The 20,290-nt window shown below is 43.7% G+C and overlaps 1 protein-coding gene across 1 annotated transcript in view; it reads right to left on the bottom strand.

Annotated features, from left to right (window-relative positions):
* Nucleotides 1-19,576, bottom strand: part of SERPINC1 (serpin family C member 1) — a 28,745-nt gene extending 9,169 nt beyond the window's left edge. Inside the window, exons 1-6 of the mRNA XM_063428213.1 lie at nt 19,403-19,576; nt 10,366-10,742; nt 9,084-9,299; nt 4,429-4,566; nt 3,648-4,044; nt 2,883-2,947 (exon numbers count right to left, since the gene is read on the bottom strand). Coding sequence (XP_063284283.1) covers nt 2,883-2,947; nt 3,648-4,044; nt 4,429-4,566; nt 9,084-9,299; nt 10,366-10,740 — 1,191 coding nt within the window. The 5' untranslated portion in view covers nt 10,741-10,742; nt 19,403-19,576. The remainder of the gene's footprint in view (nt 1-2,882; nt 2,948-3,647; nt 4,045-4,428; nt 4,567-9,083; nt 9,300-10,365; nt 10,743-19,402) is intronic.
* Nucleotides 19,577-20,290: the final 714 nt, after the last annotated feature.

The following is a 20,290-nucleotide window of genomic DNA, read 5'->3' as shown; positions in this document are numbered from 1 at the left end:
TCAATGATAAAGAATAGGGGGCGGACCGAACATCGCATGTGTTCGCCCGCGGTGGCGGATGCGAACATGCTATGTTCGCCAGGAACTATTCGCCAGCGAACCGTTCGGGACATCACTATTCGCTATCACCTCCAGTTTTGAACAAATCATTGGGCAACAGGGCTGTTTTACAACACCTATTACCCATACGTAATCCTGTGGGTCCTACATAGGACTGCTTGGAGTTCTGATATTCACAATGGTTACAAAATCCATAATTCCCAGCACAAGTCATAATGATTAATTACTATGAATGTTTTTTTTGTGCACAAGCTTTTTGACTTACAAAACATTGTAAAGTGAAAATTAATTAATTTAAAGTGAAAATTAAAAGTGAAATAATAAATTATATTTATTGTAAACAAATTATTCAAAAACATAAATGGATTTCACAAAATCCTTTTAGAAGTAAATATTTATTACCAGTATATTCTTTAAATGTCTAAGCATCTCAGTTTACTTTAAAGGGCACTCTGGGCACCATAACCACCAAAGTGCTCTACAATGGTTATTGTGAATGGATGTCCCTGAAACTGTCTGTCACGATTCCAGGAACCAAACATGCTAACACACACACAGAAAAGGTGCAGTACCGGACCTTAGAGTGGCCGGGCTAAGCACACAAAGAATATTCAGGAGACAAGCCGAGTAAGGGGAACCAGAAGAAAGAATAACGAGAGAGAAACCAGAAGACAGAATAACGAGAGACAAGCCGAGGTCAAAGGGTAGGAGAAAGTCACAAAGTCAGATATACAAGCCAGAGTACGTAACCAGAGAGTAACACAAATTTAGTAGCAATACTAGCAAGCAAAGACCACAACAGGGCAGAGAGGAACAGGAAAGGTAAGTATTTAAATCCATAGGTTAATTCTGATTGGATAATTTCCAATCAGAATTAACAATCACACGTGGGAGATCTCCCACTGTGATTGAGGCACTGTGCCTTTAACGCCGGGTCAGGTGGCTGACCCCGGTGTTCACAAAAATGGGCGGTCTCCCAGCGTGCAGCGTCATTCATGCTGCCGCTGGAGGACGGAGAGGAAGATGCGGGCGGCATCCGAGGCTGAGAGGATGCCGCCCGCCGAGCGTACGCCGGGAAGGGGACCGCGGGCGGCTGGAGGGTGAGTGCCGCGAGCGGACTGCAGCCTCCCCTTGCAGCCGCCCGTGGGATCCTGACACTGTCCCCTGGTTATAACTCCAGTTGTTTTCTAGTGGTTGAACACAAACCATAGGTTTTCAGGCACCTTGTTCATATCGCTAAAGCAGGAGTTCAACTTGCACATTGTCAGTATCAATATGTGGGGGCAGAGCTTGACTTTTGAACTGGTCAGACGGAGGATATTAAGGAGCCGGTCGGTACTTCATCGCTGTGACCATCACACTGGCTACAACTCACCAAGAAATTGAGCAAACAAGCACGCACACTCCCACCACAGTTTATCTTGTCTCAGAGGCCGACCACTCATGTGGGATCTCCAACTAGCAGACACGAGTCTTGGATGAGAAGAGAGATGTCACCCTTATGAAGAGACTCTTATGCTACTGGGGTGCTTGGGCGCAGGGGAGGGACCTCACAGGGGTGACTGTTGATGGCGGAGGCTCGGACTCTACCCCGTTAGGAATTGACTGAATGACCCACACATCTTACCTGCAGCTTGGTTGCATCATTCATGACCATACTTTTCAACTTGACTCTGATATTGTATGTTAATGCATAATTGAGTAACTAGTTCAATAAATGCCAGTGGTTTTTGTTTATACCTTGACAATATCTACAGTACTATGCAATAGTATGTGTCTTTCTCTCACTGTGTTCCTGGCTGTGCTTTGTTTTTTTCCTTTATTATTTTTTACAAAAGTGAAGCTATCTGCTAACCTCATATTGTTATTTCATTTCTAAAAGAGTGCAGCACTCACGACACGTTATGTCATCTTCGCAAAAATTTCTCCTGGCATATGTATCTATGTTGACATGTCCCTACATACCTGTGTATTACTCTCTGCACAACAAAAATAAAGAATGTATAAAAAACAAAACCACCAGCTGTAAACTAGAGATTTCACCCCATGGAAAATTATGGAAAAGCATTCAATGTGTTGTCCTATTACTATTACTCTGTGTCTTGAGGATCTGCTAACCTGGTAAATACCTGTTTAGTGAGCTTTAAACTTAAGATATCACATGCCGTCTGTTTAGCCATGACTAAATGAACCCCTTCACAGCTACAGCATAGGGTGGCAGAAGGCAGACCCTTGACAAACACAGACACAAGATATATTGCATACAAAAACAAGACCACCATCTAGTCAAAAGGGAAATCTCTAACCCATCTCCTAGTACCATATCTCACCAGTGTTGGTTTAAGTTAAACCGTCATCAGTGGCCGTTCGGTTCCACTGCTTCATCCATTGAGTTTGATCAAGAATTAGCCCTACCAGCAGGGTTATTTATTAAAATACAAATTTCAAATGTTTAGGCCAAATTAGTTGAATTAAAACTATTTCCAAAGTAGCAATTGTTCCAGTTATTTTAAATTCACTTTGAAATTCCAACAATTCTTCTATGTGTGACGAGATAACAAGATTTTTACTGCGCCATTGTCTGTATACGTACAAACGACATTCTAGATATATCACGATAAGATTTTCTTGGTTTAAATAAACAATTTATATTATTTTCCAAAAAAAAGGAAAAAAAAATCAGTATCAATTTGTACAAATTTGGACTGCTTTCATCAGCTAAGCATTTAAGGTGATGAGCTCAGCCAATGAATGTCATCCAAATCCTTTAATTTGAGTGGAGATACTCAGTGTTGCACAGGCATGTATTTTTCAATACTTACATCTAAATAGGCCTTATGGTATGCATCAGATACATAAAGGTCAGTTCTCCCACCAGCAACAATTCCTGGAAGTACAAAAAAAGCAAACACATTAGGTAACTTATTTTTTACTTTCCTTAAAATGCTGGCCAGCAAGGGTTTATATGATATGCCGTTCGGCACTTGGAAGTGGTTCTGTTCACCAGAAAATGTGAATGATTAATCTGGTTCCAAAAAGCTCCATTGATGGTCGGTTTGTTGACTATTAGTATTGTATTGGCTAGATTCAGCCCAATATAATCAGCTCTCAGACTGTACTCATAATAGAACATGCTTGAGACCTTGATAGGAACTTATGAAATATTTAGCTATTTTAATACTCATGTCTGTAGTATTATATATGTTCTCATAAACTAGGAGTAATCCCTCTGCTGCCGAAAGTTTAAGTCCACATCCGGTACCATCATTGTGGTGTCATCAACAAACCGGAACTTTCATTGAACAAACAGAGTAATTGGCTGACACTCTCAGCCAAGGAGTGGCAATAGTTGACAGTGTCTGCAACTCTACAGAAGCTGGAAGCATTTTACTATACCACCATGGAGCCTCGGAGCACGGCAGCACCCAAGTAAGAGGGCAAATGATTGCTAAACGATTTGCTCCATTACTGTGTCAGGGTACTCCTGGCGTCATAACCACTTCAGTGGGCTGTTGTGATTATGATGGTTAAAGTAACCCTTTATATCATTTCAGTGAAAGTTGGAAAATCAAATGACTATAACATACCTGGAAGCTTAGCATTATTTGGGTCAAAGAGGTCCACCAGACCCATTTTTTCCAGACTTTCCTTGACACTAAAAGCTCCCTCAATTTTGAATCTGGGGATATGAACTGATGTCTGTACAAGATGAGACTTATCGAGCCAGTTGGTTAATTTCTCCAAAGTAATATCCTTTTCTATGACCTCCAATGGAGTGTCATGTGATGGCAAAATGAAAACCATAGAAATGTCATCTCCTTTGTAAGGCAGTTCAAGGATTTGAATTCCATCTTTCTTAAATGATCCATAGCGAAATAGCCCTTCCTGGTACATAGTGGGAACACTGTAGGTTTCGTTTGTCCATGGCCGATAGAATAAATCTAATTTTGTGTTTTCCGGATCAAACATAGATTTCCACTGGCCCTGTATAAAGACAATAAATGGGGAAAAAATGTGCCGCATTATTGCCAATAACATTCCTATTTGAAGAGAATATTATTCAATAATTAAACAAATTAAATAATTCCTTCCAATAGGAGGAGTGTATATTGTATGACTGGACAAACAACAACAACAACAACAACAAAAAAACTGAAAAAGAAATAGCAAGGACAAATTTCAAATAAGGGACATTTCTAAATATTTTCCTGTTAACATATTTTACAAATCAATAAATCAAAATTATTTCTATTTTTTTATTTCTATCGTACAGATTTTACTCTGTAAAACATTGATTAAAAAAAAAAATCTCTAGTATCTATCTAGCTATCTACAACCTTATCTTCTATAAATTCTGAAAATACGCACCTTAAAATAGATGGCGTTTACAAGCACCAATGTAGTTAAGGGGGTGATGGCGCCCTCTGGAATAACGTCGGTGATACGTTTCTCAGTTTTATTGGACACCCAATTGTTTATAATTTCACGGGATTCTTCAGGTTTATCCTGGGGAAATTAAAGAACAAACATTACTTGCACGACCTCAGAAGACAAGAGGACATAGTTTTCAATTAGAGGGGCAAAGGTTTAAAAATAATATCAGGAAGTATTACTTTACTGAGAGGGTAGTGGATGCATGGAATAGCCTTCCAGCAGAAGTGGTAGAGGTTAACACAGTAAAGGAGTTTAAGCATGCGTGGGATAGGCATAAGGCTATCCTAGCTATAAGATAAGGCCAGGGACTAATGAAAGTATTTAGAAAACTGGGCAGACTAGATGGGCTGAATGGTTCTTATCTGCCATCTCATTCTATGTCAATACAGAGAAGAGAAAAAAAAGTTAAAAAAACAAAATCTCAAATTAATAAAAAATGTGCCCAATAGGAGCGCTAGCAATTACAGTTTCTTAACTACCCTGATTTAATGTTGACCTAAATCTTGTCTCATCTTACTATATATTACTTATGCATCATCTACAGATTAAACATTGTTTTGAAAGAGTAATTAAGTGGTTTAATTGTAACCCCCTACATTCTAAAGCATTCTATAGATAATACACTAACAATTATTTTTTTAAAAATGGAATAAAAAAGTTACGTTAATACTATATAATATATACTTTTAATGTCCCCTGTTCAGCATGGATTAGTCGTTTTCCTGCAGCTACAGTCAGACCCCTCTCTAACCAGGAAGAGACTCTTATCCCATAAACAGTTGCCCAGAAGGGGTTTATGGGGAACAGTTAATTTACTCACTTTAAACAGGGATAGCAATCTTTAACGCTATAGCCGTTGTGGACTACATCTCTGGTTTGTAGAATTTCAATGGCGCACAAAGAAAATGAAGTCATTCATCAGTGTGCATACCAATGCTACATATAGCAGGGCAGCACTTATCATGTGTAGCCCATCAACACGAATTTGTGATAAATGTCCTGGACATCATGCAGGACACCGCAGCTTACCCTCTAATAATTGTAAGAATGATAGCAGTTAGAAAGTCTTCATTGAAAGAAAAAGCACATTTTAATGAAAACATTTCTTTACTTTAGTTGCGTTTAGTCACAGATCAATCAAAAATATGTATTCATCCATATAAAAATATTTTATGGAGCGTTTTTTTCCCCCTAATTGATATGCAGTTGTAGCGGACCGTTTCACTTACAAGAGGATAAAACCCAGTTTAGGCGATAATCCCCTTTCCAGATGCACAGGCAGCTACTGCAAACACCATTCTCCCGACTGGAGACACACGAACACTGAATCCGAGAAACCTCTTAAATTTTCCCAAGCATATGAATGCTGTAGACCATTGAATAGGAACCATACGAATAGGCTTGTACTCCTAGCAGTCAACTGGAACAGCATGCAATAAATCCTTCCCCCCAATAATGAGACGACACATCACTTTGAGGGTAAAACAGGAACTCTGGACTGGGACAACCAGTCTGGCTTTTATTACAAACAAGTACATGCAGGACACTCCCAGGGGGAGGATGAAATTAACCAATCACAGGGATGTACCTCCCACACATTTCCTCCCCTCAGATTAACACTTAACATAATTATACCGTACACCCTTTTTCCCAATTCCTGGATGTACCCCAAATACATATGCTACACCTCCAAAACAGGTATCCCCTGATAGCCCTTATTCAGGGGGACAACATATTCAAGAATCAGGTCATTCGGATGAACGGTTCGGGAGATATGGGGTTCCAAAGATTTGACCGACCGCATGGGTAAAGTATCCGAAAACAGTTCCATGCATTTTGGCCCTGCGGTCGGTCACAAACAAGTGAATGAAACAGACGAATTACTGGTGTTATAGAGACTAAGGGGGATTCGCATGAATCCCCTAGTTCGTGAGTTTCTTTCTACCGAACGGCGGGCCGTTCGGTAGTTTCCCCACGAAATCCTGGAAGTTTGGAGGTCTCAGCGGTGTTTGCCTAGTCGAGTGTCCGATTTCAGTTCCAGACACTCGACGGCAAAACACCGCTGTTCGGTAGTTTAAGATGGCCGCCGCCACGTGTTTGTTTCCCGAATGGCGGCCACCCAGAGGACAAAGAATACATTACACTGATTGCCAATTACCCGTTTGCAACATTGTTGCAAACTGTAATTGGAGGCACACTTATTCCTGGGTGGTCTGGTTGTTCGGTAGTTTCACTCAATATAATGAATGGAGGGATTCTACCGAACAATCAGTGAATGCTGCATACATATCCCAGGTTAAACTCAACACATAAATACATATGTAATATTAAAGGCAGTATACTGGAATATGCTCCACAGTCTTAAAGGGACAGTAGTCCCAAAAGTCCCAATATGTCCATCGCTGATTTTAAAGGGCCAGTAGCAGCAATATAAATTATTACATGCCCAAATATAGTTTTTATAGAGCAATATGTCCAGGGGCCGTAGTCGCAGGGCAGGAGGCTAGCAACCAGGCCTCTCCAGTTCACAGTGGCGAAGCTGGTTTCGCCACAGCGGTGTATATTGGAATGAATGGAGATCATACAATGACTAGCTCTTAGGTAAAAAAAAGAAAAATGTAGCAATAATCAAGACATTTTTATAAGCTTGCTTCGGACTACAAGCCATATTTGGCTTAAAACAGGGAACCAGTATGAACAAACAACTTATATTTTGTAGTGTAGTGTCAAAATTATAGTGTAAACTCTATTTAAAACATTGTAGATGTTTAATGATGATATCTGTTTAGGTGACACATTTTTGGTGTTTTAACCTTCATTCAGTGATAAATTGATGTCAAAATCATCTTGTGGGGGGGGCGGAGCCTGGCCAACGAGCCGCATGGACGCAACTAACATGGGCTCCTGCCGAGCGGGCACGATCCGGGGTAGAAACGGAGAACATTTCACCCAAAGCCACTCGGGGGTGCACCACCCACGTCGGGGGTGCCCTCCTGAACCCATCGAAGCCGCCCCGGGGCCCGCGGAAGCCGGGAACACTGAGACATGGATGCGGCCTACTGAGGCTGAAGCCGGGGAGAGGCGGCCGCTCTCCTTGGCACAAAAGCCACCAAGCAATTTCTCTGCAACCCCCACCCCCCCCTCTGGACCGGCGGGGGATATCCCGGTCCACCCTGGATGCAAGCAGGCGACCCAGACACATGTCAAACTGGGGTAACCGACCCACAGGGCAAATCAAAGATGGCTGCCCAACATACACGCAGAAAGCGGAGCACACGCATCCAGCCACCCATGTCCCCTCTGGAAACATTTGACCACCTCTTCTCAAGCTTCAGGGATGCCCTGCAGAGGAGGGAAGCTACCTACCATCAAACCGAGACACTGGTGACCTCGTGGATGCGGCCTGCAGCTCGACGGAGCTACTACAGGCAAACACCACAAGCCTCCAAAATGGCCGTCCGACAACACAGGTCCCAACGGGCCCACAGACGGAAAATGGCGGCAGGCCTATCGGGCGTAATCCCTTGCCCGCAAATGCACACGTCCAGATATGCACACCGACCGGTACAAACATGCAACCCACCGGATCAAAATCCCAGCACCTACTGCAGCCTGAACCGACTCCAAGCACAGATCGGGGCAACACAAGCGACTGGGCGGCAGATGAATCCGCGGGGCACCGCCGGAGCAAACGCCCGAAGCAGTATCAGCAAGCTAGGGGGCTACAAGGGCCATCCCGCCCTGGAAGACAGCCTGCCACGGTCCGGCATGGGCTGAAAGAGACTGGTTTGCAGACACACAACCCCAGTTTTAACCGATCCCCTTATACTGTACCATATTCCATATCTCCAGTGGTTACTATTTTTATTTTATTTTCTCTTCTCTTATTCAGCCTGGAGCAACCTATACCATTATTATGGTTTACTGTCCAGCTACTCTTTGATATTATAAGTTCTTTCTTATATCGTGCCATGCTGGCCCTGCCTACATATGTCTTCAACTAAGCGTTGTTGTCTGTTGTCTATAGTTAAACATAATTTGTGAGCATGTTCCATTAATCCATTAATCTCCCTCAGCATAACTGAAATCTATATAGCAACTTACCAATGTTCACCCTACTCTATATCTTACAAGCATGAATATATATCTAGATGTTATAACAAAAAAACAAAAAAGTGCAGAGAATCAGACATGTGATGCTGTTTAATGATTGATATTTTCTCTTGATACCTTGCAATGTCTATGTTCATTTGTGTATTTGCAAAGCACTACAAAAATAAAGAATAAAAAAAAAAAAAAATCATCTTGTGATTGTATAACCCACGCCGTTGCTCCACCTTTTACAAAATTGCACCACTTTTTAAATTACAACGCAATTGTAAATCTTACTTGATATATCTCATAAAACATTCTTTTTTTTTTTTTTTGTTACATGATCAAAAAAAAAATATAGATACATATTTTCAATCAAATAGCTTTGCCTGTGAACATGTCTAATTATAACAAATGTTGTGGCCGTTGTCTGTCTTTACTGAAGATATCTTATACACAAGCCCACCCAGCCCTTCAAAAAAACAAACAAACCTCACCTTAAAATTTAGAGGCCAAAGCTTGGCGCCATAAAATATCTCGCTGATTTCTTGGTATGTGTCATTAAAGGTCAGAGACTTATCGCCAAAAAGACGGTTAGCTGATACCAGCTCCGATGATTTATTTGCCTTTCTGTAGAGGCGGCAATTTAGTTTTGCGAAGTATACATGAATCTGATCCGAGGCCTTTTCAGAAATTGACTCAAACCGAAAGACCTTTTGGGAGACACAAACAAAAGCAAAGTTATCAATGAGAAAAAGTATATGCCCAGTGTTAATTCTGAGAAGGGGTAGGTAGCATCTATCTCTGTTTGAGTTGCCTTCTCTTGTTGCCCCTATGAGCCTGTGTGTTTATTGTTCCTATAGATATTAGCCACGGTTGTAAATCCTCTGGATGTGATTACAATAAGATTTCCAAGGCACATCTACCTTGAAAACAATATATTAGCACATTAAATAGACATTGTGCTTAAGTATATATATCCTCAGTAAAACATGCACGTATTTAATTATATATATTTTCATTGTGGGTATACTTAAAACAGCTTGGAAATCCTGCAGATCTCTAATCTAAAGCCTTTGCAAGCCCTCCCCTTTTAACTCCGCCTAGACTTCCTATGACTGTCCAATCACAGACTTCCCAATGCAGCTCAATGAGAAGTCTTTGCAAGATGGGTGCTCTGGGCAATTACCTGCCTGTTAAGTTTAGCTCCACTGAGCTAACCAAATCAGGAAGCAACAGGACTGATTGTCTGATTGACAGACAATTTCTATTAAAAACTGCACTTTTTGTAAAATGTAAAAAAGGTCACACTTCGTACATAAAGCACTTCATCAAGCTAAACTGCTTTAGGAGTGGGTGTTCCTTCAATGTGTACCACTACCACTTAATAGATGGAGGGTATTGCTAGGCCCTGCACAACCCACATGGCTTTGTTGGGACAGTTGCGTGGTTTAGCACCTACCTTTAGCTTTTTGATTGTCCAATGTCACTTTATATTGTTTCTGTGTGCGGCACACATATGTATACCCTACAAATAATCTTATACTTTACATTATGAGGTTGTTGTCTATTATGCATGTAATCTGTGAGAATATCATGTTCGACTTTTTGTTCTTCCCTATCTTATTTATATTTAATAAAAGAAATAATAATAAAAAGATATAAAGGAAAAAAACTGAATACAATTTAGTGAGCTTTAAGAATGGAGAGATACGTAGTTTGTTCCATGTAGAATGCTAACCTAGCCATTGTATTATTCTGGTCATCTCAACCACTCACCTCCATGAGTTGCTTCAAGGTGTTTTCGCACGCTCCCAGTTTTGTCATGGTAAACGCTTGGGAAATGCTTAAAGGGGACATGAAGAGGTTTTCAGAATCGGCTTTAGAGTCAGCCACAATTTTGTAGAAATCCATTGCAAACTTGGTATTTGCCTTAGAGAGCTCCCAGACCCTGGGGTTGGTAGCATCAGGGACCTTCTCTTCAGGTGTTGTGGGGTCTTTCTGCTTATTTTCTTCTTTCTCTGCCGGTTTCCGGTATACACAGAGTGGACTCAGAGGGATATCTTTGGATTTAGCTGTGCAGACATCAGGATACTGTGTTTGAGAGAAACTCAAGCCTACAAGGCTTACAAGTACCAGTAGAAAGAGATGCATACCTAAACCAAAATATAGATTGAAGAACAATCTCATATTAAAATGCTATTCAATCATGTAAAAGCTGCATATTGTAACAAACTACATGTTTATTAAATACTTAGCAATTTACTCCACAATCCAGTTCAATCCTGGCACAGGCTAGGCACACATTGTTTAGTTGTTTGTTTTTCTTCATCTTTAAAAACTATGAAGCCCATGGAACAACGAAGTAAGGGGAGTGGGCCTTGACAGAGCCAGGAGTGGGCAGGTGCAGTCAGTTAGGGGTTGGTTTAAGCTAATGGAGCTTGGGGGTGGGGTTAAGGGGGTTAAAATAGCGGCCATCTTAGAGAGTGGCCATTCTAATCAGAGCTTCACTTACCTGTTAATTGTCCCACCCACCCTCCCTGTTTTTTGAGGTGATTTTCCCGTTTTGTCACAGCGGCGGGAACAAGGCGTGCTTAAGTTGGAAGTTATCGGGGGAATTAGAACTGTACAGGCCAGGGTCTACGCTGGAGTAGGCCAGACGGTGTCATGTGTTGGTAGGTTCTAGCTCTTCGGTGGCGACGAACCTGGGGGTGTAGGGGTGTCTGGGTACACCCCTACAGTTATGATCATGATATGGGGCCTCGTTGGTAGGCCGGGTGTTTGCAAGTTTATTGGTAATTTATGTTAATTATTGTTCATGTGGTCAGGGCCGGTGCAAGGATTTTTGCCGCCCTAGGCAAAAAAAAAATTTGCCGCCCCCCCCCCCCATATGTCCTGCCCACCATGTGACATCACAATGCCCCGCCCATATGCTCTGCCATATGGGCCAAAGCCAGTCTTCACAAAGTGTCTTTTATGTGAAGACAGTGTGTTTACATTAAAAAGCCTACAGGCTCAGGCTATAGACACCAGAACCACTACATTATGCTGCAGTGCTTCTGGTGACTATAGTATCCATTTAATGTGAGATTAGTGCCACTAATAATATATTGGATTGCCTACTTACCACCAGATGAGGACAAGAGGCTGATGATGGGCTCAGTCTGGCTCCACAGGTCTGGTGTAGAAGAGGCTCTCTGGAGACTGTTTTTAACAGTGCTCACAACAATTAAAGAACAGGAAGCAGCTCCATTTTTTAGGGCCCCTTACACAGCTCAAGGTCTGGGCCCCCGGGGCTTGACCGTGAGTATGCCTACAATGCCCACCCATAAATACCTACATGGCCCACCCATGAGTTCTCTCACAGGAAGTGGAGTGTATGTGTGTAGGGGATGTTTTATGTGTTATTGTAGAGGATGCAATGTGTGTGTGTTCTTATAGAATGTAGTGTATAGGGATACCAATTTGTGTAAGGGATGTAGTGTGTTTATAGGGGATGCAGTGTGTGTTTGCGTGTAAGGAATGCATTGTATGTTTCTGTGTGTGAGTGTGTGTAAGGGGTGCAAGGTGTGTTTCTGTGTATGTAATTGAATGCAGTGTGTGTCCCTTCTGTCCCTTAGTGCTCTCCCTTGGCCCTCTGTAGTCCCCCCTTGGTGGTCTTCTGACTCCCCCCTCTCTCCCTTAGTGGTCCTCCATCCCTCCCCTTAGTGATCCTCCCTCTCCCAAACCCTTTAATGGTCCTCCCTCTCCCAAACCCTTTAGTGGTCCTCCCTCTCCCAAACCCCTTAGTAGACCTTCCCCTCCTCCCCCACCCCCTTAGTGGTAATCTCCCCCCCTAAGTGGTCATTACCCTCCCCCCCCCCTTAGTGGTCCTTACCCTCCTCCCCTCTCCTTAGTGGTCCTCCCTCCTTCCCCCCCTTTTGTGGTCCTTCCCCCCCTTAGTGATCCTCCCTCTCCCAAACCCCTTAGTGGTCCTTACTCCCCCCCTCCCCTAATGGTCCTTACCCCCCCTCCCCTAATGGACTTTACACCCCCCCTCCCTTAATGGTCCTTAATGGACTTTACACCCCCCTCCCCTAATGGTCCTTACCCCCCCTCTCCTAATGGACCTTACACCCCCCCTCCCCTAAGGGTCCTTAAAACCCCCATCCCCTCCCCTAATGGACTTTACACCCCCCTTCCCCTCCCCTCATGGACTTTACACCCCCCTTCCCCTAATGGACTTTAAACCCCCCCTTCCCCTCCCCTCATGGACTTTACACCCCCCTTCCCCTAATGGACTTTACACCCCCCTTCCCCTCCCCTCATGGACTTTACACCCCCCTTATCCTAATGGACTTTACACCCCCCTTCCCCTCCCCTCATGGACTTTACACCCCCCTTCCCCTAATGGACTTACACCCCCTTCCCCTCATGGACTTTACACCCCCCTTCCCCTAGTGGACTTTACACCCCCCTTCCCCTCATGGACTTTACAACCCCCTTCCCCTCCCCTCATGGACTTTACACCCCCCTTCCCCTCTCCTCATGGACTTTACACCCCCCTTCCCCTAATGGACTTTACACCCCCCTTCCCCTCCCCTCATGGACTTTACACCCCCCTTATCCTAATGGCCTTTACACCCCCCTTCTCCTCCCCTCATGGACTTTACACCCCCCTTCCCCTAATGGAATTTACACCCTCCTTCCCCTCCCCTCATGGCCTTTACACCCCCCATTATCCTAATGGACTTTACACCCCCCTTCCCCTCCCCTCATGGACTTTACACCCCCCTTCCCCTAATGGACTTACACCCCCTTCCCCTCATGGACTTTACACCCCCCTTCCCCTAGTGGACTTTACACCCCCCTTCCCCTCATGGACTTTACAACCCCCTTCCCCTCCCCTCATGGACTTTACACCCCCCTTCCCCTCTCCTCATGGACTTTACACCCCCCTTCCCCTAATGGACTTTACACCCCCCTTCCCCTCCCCTCATGGACTTTACACCCCCCTTATCCTAATGGCCTTTACACCCCCCTTCTCCTCCCCTCATGGACTTTACACCCCCCTTCCCCTAATGGAATTTACACCCTCCTTCCCCTCCCCTCATGGCCTTTACACCCCCCATTATCCTAATGGACTTTACACCCCACTTCCCCTCATGGACTTTACACCCCCCTTCCCCTAATGGACTTTACACCCCCCTTCCCCTCCCCTCATGGACTTTACATCCCCCTTCCCCTCCCCTCATGGACTTTACATCCCCTTCCCCTCCCCTCATGGACTTTACACCCCCCTTCACCTCCCCTCATGGACTTTACACCCCCACCTCCCCCTCCCCTAATGGTTCTTAACCTCCTCTTCCTCCTCCTTCCTGCCTATGTAGCGTGGCCGGGCAGCGCGGAACGCGGGACAGGAACCTGTTTCCTGTACCTGGACGCCGGCGGACTGATGGGAAGTGCTCACTGAGTGAGCACTTCCTGTCAGTCCGCCGGCGGCCGGGTACAGGAAACAGAGGTTCCTGTCCCGCGTTCCGCGCCGCCCGGCCACGTTACATTGAGAGACAGTCAGGAGGGCGCGCTCTGCCCTTCCCTCCTACTGGTCACTCAAACCCGGCCTGCCCGCCCTCCATACAGCAGTGCTGCACCGCCTGGGGCTTGCTAAAGCGCTCAGGCGGCGCAGCATGAGGAGTCGCAGCGGGAACTCCGGGCGCAGGGATCCGGCGCCCCCTGCTAAGGAGCGCCCTAGGCGCCTGCCTAGGTAGCCTTACAGGTGGCGCCGGCCCTGCATGTGGTACGGTCATTGTCAGGGGTATTGTGCGGGGGGATAGTAAATAATGTCAGTTTGACAATGACCCTAAATATGTTAATTTATGAATATTAATAAAGCTGTGGACATTATACTCCAACAGTATTAAACGTGTCCGTGTATTATTTTAAAGTCAAAGTATAGCACATGCCGAATAACGACAGTGCAAATGTCATGTTTACTCATGGACAATCCGTTAATTATTTCCATCTTAATTAAAAGTTGTGTGAATCAGAGGCTTTTTTTATGTCAGATAAGGGCAAGGTTTTTAACAGTGATTAACCGTGTAGCCAAAATGGAGGTGGTCAGATCAAGGGCAGGGGTAAACACAGCTGATGAAACTTCTGCATTTAAGTCTGTTTCTCAGTCCTCACAAATTCATACTTGGTAAATATATGGGTTAATAAAAAATTAATAATATAAGTCCCGGGAGATGACAGTTGCCCTTTAATGTCCCTCGGTAAGTTGATGTAGAATGGGAACAGATTGCGCAATAAGAGATATTTCCATAATGAACGCAGTCACCTCCCCCACCGCTCTGCCCAGAGACCGAGTAGCTGGCTGTTAAATCCAGAGAGTTAGAGTTCAGTGTAGTTTTAGTTTACAAGAATGTAAGTTAAAGGAACCATTTTAAAATGTTGCATATTAAAGGGACACTCTAGGCACCCAGACCACTTCTGCTCATTGGAGTGGTCTGGGTGCCAACTCCCACTACCCTTAACCCTGCAGCTGTAATTATTGCAGTTTTTTATAAACTGCAATAATTACATTGCAGGGTTAACTCCACCTCTAGTGGCTGTCTACTAGACAGCCACTAGAGGTCACTTCCTGGGTGTGAGGACCTCCAGCGTCGCTCAAAACCCCATAGGAAAGCATTGAAATGATTTTTCAATGCTTTCCTATGGGGAGACGTAATGCGCGGAGGCGGAGACAGCGGTGAGGGACATCGCCGCTGTCCCAGGTAAGTGACTGAAGGGGTTTTCACCCCTTCAGTAACCGGGGATTGGGGGGTGGGAGGGAGAGGGACCCTCCAGTGCCAGAAAAACGGATCGTTTTTCTGGCACTGGAGTTTCCCTTTAAAGGGACACTATAGTCTCCAGAACAACTACAGCTTAATGAAGTTGTTCTGGTGAGTAGAATCATTCCCTGCAGGGATTTTCATGTAAACACTGTATTTTCAGAGAAAAGGCAGTGTTTACATTTCCCCCTAGGGACACATACAGTGGCCACTCCCTCGATGGCCACTGGAGGTGCTTCCTAGGACAGTTCTGCATGGCAATGCTGAAATTTCCTCATAGAAATGCATTCGTTCAATGCATCTCTATGAGGAGAGGCTGATTGGCCAAGCCAGTGTTTGGCCCCGAACATGTCCCACCTCCTTGCCAATTTCAGACAATCCTTATGGGATTGGCTAAAAATCGTAAAGTCTGATCATGTCAGCAAAGAGGCGGATCAGGGGGCAGGGCCAGCACTGGCAGACCCACATGGCGCTGGAAATAAGGTACAGCCTTTTCAAGCCCTCCCCTACTAGCCCCACCCAGACGTTCTGTGACTGTCCAATCACAGACTTCCCAATACAGCTCAATGCAAGGCAGGTGCTCTGAGCAATTGCTGTACTTAAGTTCAGCTCCACAAAGCTAAAGAAACCGGGAAGTAACAGAACCCGTTGTCTGTTTCACAGCCTGCGGTTGGTAACATTGTTAATTTATAAAATTCTATTTTGTTTAATGCGTTTTCCTTTATTATCCTCCATTCTCTTTATGACTTTATGACCCAATAATCTTTTTTTTTTTTTTGAGGCATGAAGTAAATTGACAACACAATGAAAGCTGGTATAAATACGCCCAACAGTTCACAGGTAAAGAGTAACAAAACAGCACATAATGTACTGTAAATAATAATGCCACGTTTTTCATTTCCCCCCCAAAAAAGTATTAACATATGGTTAGACAAACAGAGCACAGTGTTAGCAGGTACATACATTCTTAAGATAAAGTGTCAACCACATAGGTTTATATAATAATGCTCACAATTACTAGTAGTTTGTAGGCCATTGTAATTGAAGGATCTGCTTAGTATCATATGAGCGCCCTACAAAGCCACTTCTCCAGGCCTAGGCCTTAGAACCAACACCCTAATTCCACTGATCCTTTCTACCCGAACAGTTGTATCAAAGTCTTTTATAAATTAACCTGATTACATACCCATGGCTCTCAGACAACGGTCTTGTTACTTCCTGGTCTGGTTAGCTCAGTGGAGCTAAACTCAAAAGGCAGACAATTGCACAGAGCACTTGCCTTGCAAATACTTCTCATTGAGCTGCATTGGAAATTTTGTGATTGGACAGCCATAGGAAGTCTGGGTGGGGTTAGAAGGGGAGGGCTTGCAAAGGCTGCAGATAAAAACTTCAGGATTTGTAAACGGTTTTTAGATATGCCTTTGATGAAAAAAAAATATAATTAAATACATGCATGTTTTCATTGGTGATATATCTACTAAATTGTCATTTTTTTGTATGTGGACAGTAAAGTATCCCTTTTAAAGGACCACTCTAGTGCCAGGAAAACATACTCGTTTTCCTGGCACTAGAGTGCCCTGAGGGTGCCCCCACCCTCAGGGTCCCCCTCCCGCCGGCTCTGGAAAGGGGAAAAGGGTTAAAACTTACCTTTTTCCAGCGCTGGGCGGGGAGCTCTCCTCCTCCTCTCCGCCCCGTCGGCTGAATGCGCACGCGTGGCAAGAGCTGCGCGCGCATTCAGCCGGTCGCATAGGAAAGCATCTACAATGATTTCCTATGGACGCTTGCGTGCTCTCATTGTGATTTTCACAGTGAGAATCACGCAAGCGCCTCTAGCAGCTGTCAATGAGACAGCCACTAGAGGATTAGGGGGAAGGCTTAACCAATTTATAAACATAGCAGTTTCTCTAAAACTGCTATGTTTATAAAAAATTGGGTTAACCCTAGATGGACCTGGCACCCAGACCACTTCATTAAGCTGAAGTGGTCTGGGTGCCTAGAGTGGTCCTTTAATGAGGCACTTTAGTGAACCAGTGAAGTGGTTATGGTGCAAAGAAGCTGTAGATGTCGTCCCTGTTTATCAACTTGTTTCACCACTTTGATAAAAATGTGTCTCAACCAGCCACCATAAATTGCCCCCTCTCCAATTATTATTATTTATACAGCACCAACAAATTCTGCATCACTGTACAATGGGTGGACTAAAAGAACGTAATTGTAACCAGACTAATTGGACACACAGGAACAGAGGGGAATGTACAAGTTACCCTTAGGCAGGCATTCTTAGTCTTTTATCTCCATTTGGGTTGGATTGAATTGAGATACATAATAAAGTTTAAATTGTACATTATCAAATGGTTATCTGTAAGTTTTTGGTAAAATTTACAAATGACAAAAACATGAAATGGCACCCAAAAGCCCTTTAAGCACCACAACCCCTAATTTGAGCTGTAGTGGTTATGGTACTTAGAGGGCCCCTTTAAGACTTTTACCTAAAGGAAATAAGTCATCCCACTGCTTTATGTTATTTAAAACAGCAATATAACACTGTATAAGATACTTCCATTTACCAGCAATAGGGTGAGTTTATTCACTAAACACAGAATTTTTGTGAATTTAAAATTGAATTGCAAAATGTATTGACTGTGACTTTGAGATAAGCTGGGGAATTCTTCCAAATTTTGTATTTTTTTTTAAAATTGACTACATTTCTGTATTCAGTTATTAAACCCCTATGTGTTTGCATTAAAGACTTTCAGGGCTATTTACTCAATCGCTAATTCCAAGTCAATTTTGAATGTAAGAACACAGTAGCAGGACTGAAAGCATAGCCAACTTCGAGACACTTTTTAGTTTGGCTATTTCGTTCTTGAATTTGAAATTCACTCCTGCACCCACAGAGGCTCCAACGCCACAAGCGGCCAAAGCTCATCAGGCCCTCCATCACTCCCACACGGGGAAGAAACTCAGGCTCCATAGGCCGCAGAGTTTGTGTTAATGAGAGGCAGGCCTACGCACCAGCCTGGGGCTGGAGGGACACTACCACTAACGTCTATGCAACTGTGGCCCCCTACGGCCCACCGGCGGACTCTAACTGACTCCCAACAGGCTGTATCGGTTGACAGAGAATCTCTATATCGGGCCTCCTGAACTTTCAGCGCCAGGTCCTTAAGCAATCATTTTAGACCTGTTATCCAGCATGACGGGACTGTTAAATTTAGGGAGCAGAACACATTTTCTCATACAGCTCCAGATCACAGTGACCTAGGCTGTTTATACTCTTATCACTGTATGTTGTTTTTAGGTACGACTCCCACGCGACGACCACACTACATGTCAGCTAATATGTCCTGATGCTAGAACTAGACTACTTCTCGCCTGACATACTACCCACCCTGTTACACGCATGTTAAGTTATACTGTATAGCCGACAGGGCAGTTCTAGATACACTTCTATGCCTACGCTAGCTTATGTGTACTCGTTAATATGACAGATCTCCACCGCAATACCCAAATATAAAATAAAAATAAATAAATTTGAAATTCACTGTGAATTCTTACTTTACTGCATTGGTGTCTCAAGCTCAACGTAATAAGAATTCCCAGCTGCAGTTTAATAACGAGGCTTGCAATGGAATGCTGTGATAAAACCCCTGTTCATTGACAATGTTTAGAATGCCTTCATCCAGTGGATGACGGTCATTTATGTTCTAGCTAAGGGGAACCACATTCTGAAAGGAACAGTTCACACTGCAAGTGGAATGCTAAAACCGAACCATCACTACTTTATTTGTTTGACAGATGTTAATTAGAAATCTTCCAATATTACTATTTAAAGTATTTATAAAGCAACAACATATTCTGCGGTATTGTACAATGACTAACCAAAACACAAAGCGTTCTTAATCAGCACACGGGTATCCGATATCATTGGGCGCCGTCCAAAAGTGGGGATAACGTGCTGAAAAGCAGTTGGGTTTGTGAACGTGAAAGGGGGTTTAAATTCCTACCTGCAGCTAGGGTCTGCCTTCCAGTAGTCCGTGTTCAGCCAAGGGATAGAAACGAAATCTGCTAGGTGTCCCAGCAGGTTCGATACTGAGTCTGTTCCTTTTGCACAGGTCAGGGATACACAAGGGCACAGGGTGAGGGGTAGATGACCAGGCAGCCACATCAAACCTTAAACAAAGAGTGGCTGTTTTTCGAACATTTGATCTATTCCCTAGAGGAGGGTCTTACTGTTAACCCTTCTTACACCAGGAGGCATCACAACACATACAGCTCAAACTCTTCCAAAAACACATGCAAGCTCTATTCATTCAACCACGAATTGTTGGGCATTAACCAGGGAATTGCAAGCTTTAGGACAAAATTGTTGCGTTAGAAGAAGAAAACAAAATCCTCAACTCCACTATGTTTCTAGAGCAGATTATTCTAGCTCATTGGTGAATTTCCAACACTTTGAGTAAGTAACTGATAAAAGAATCGAAAGATCAATATTTTATTTTAGTGATTAGTATATATACATATATATTATAATTATTAATATTATGGCCAAATGAATGAGCTTTATGAAATGCGTTAAAAAGTCACCACCCAAAGAGCTTCACTATAATGTTGAGTGTGTTTTAGTTGTGATGATAAGTATGAAACATATTTTGGTGGAAGAGGAGTTTATTCACCCACAGTGTAGTTAGGTCACCCTTAAAGGACCACTATAGGCACCCAGACCACTTCAGCTTCATGAAGTGGTCTGGGTGCCTGGTCCAACTAGGATTAACCCTTTTTTCTATAAACTGCTATGTTTATATTAGTGTTAATCCAGCCTCTAGTGGCTGTCTCACTGACAGCCGCTAGAGGTGCTTGCGTGAAAATCACAGTGAGAAGACGCCAGCGTCCAT

Source organism: Pelobates fuscus, chromosome 7 (genome assembly GCF_036172605.1).
Source record: "Pelobates fuscus isolate aPelFus1 chromosome 7, aPelFus1.pri, whole genome shotgun sequence".
Taxonomy (NCBI): domain Eukaryota; kingdom Metazoa; phylum Chordata; class Amphibia; order Anura; family Pelobatidae; genus Pelobates; species Pelobates fuscus.
Note: the sequence above shows the minus strand (reverse complement) of the source record. Positions and strands in the feature narration are given on the sequence as shown.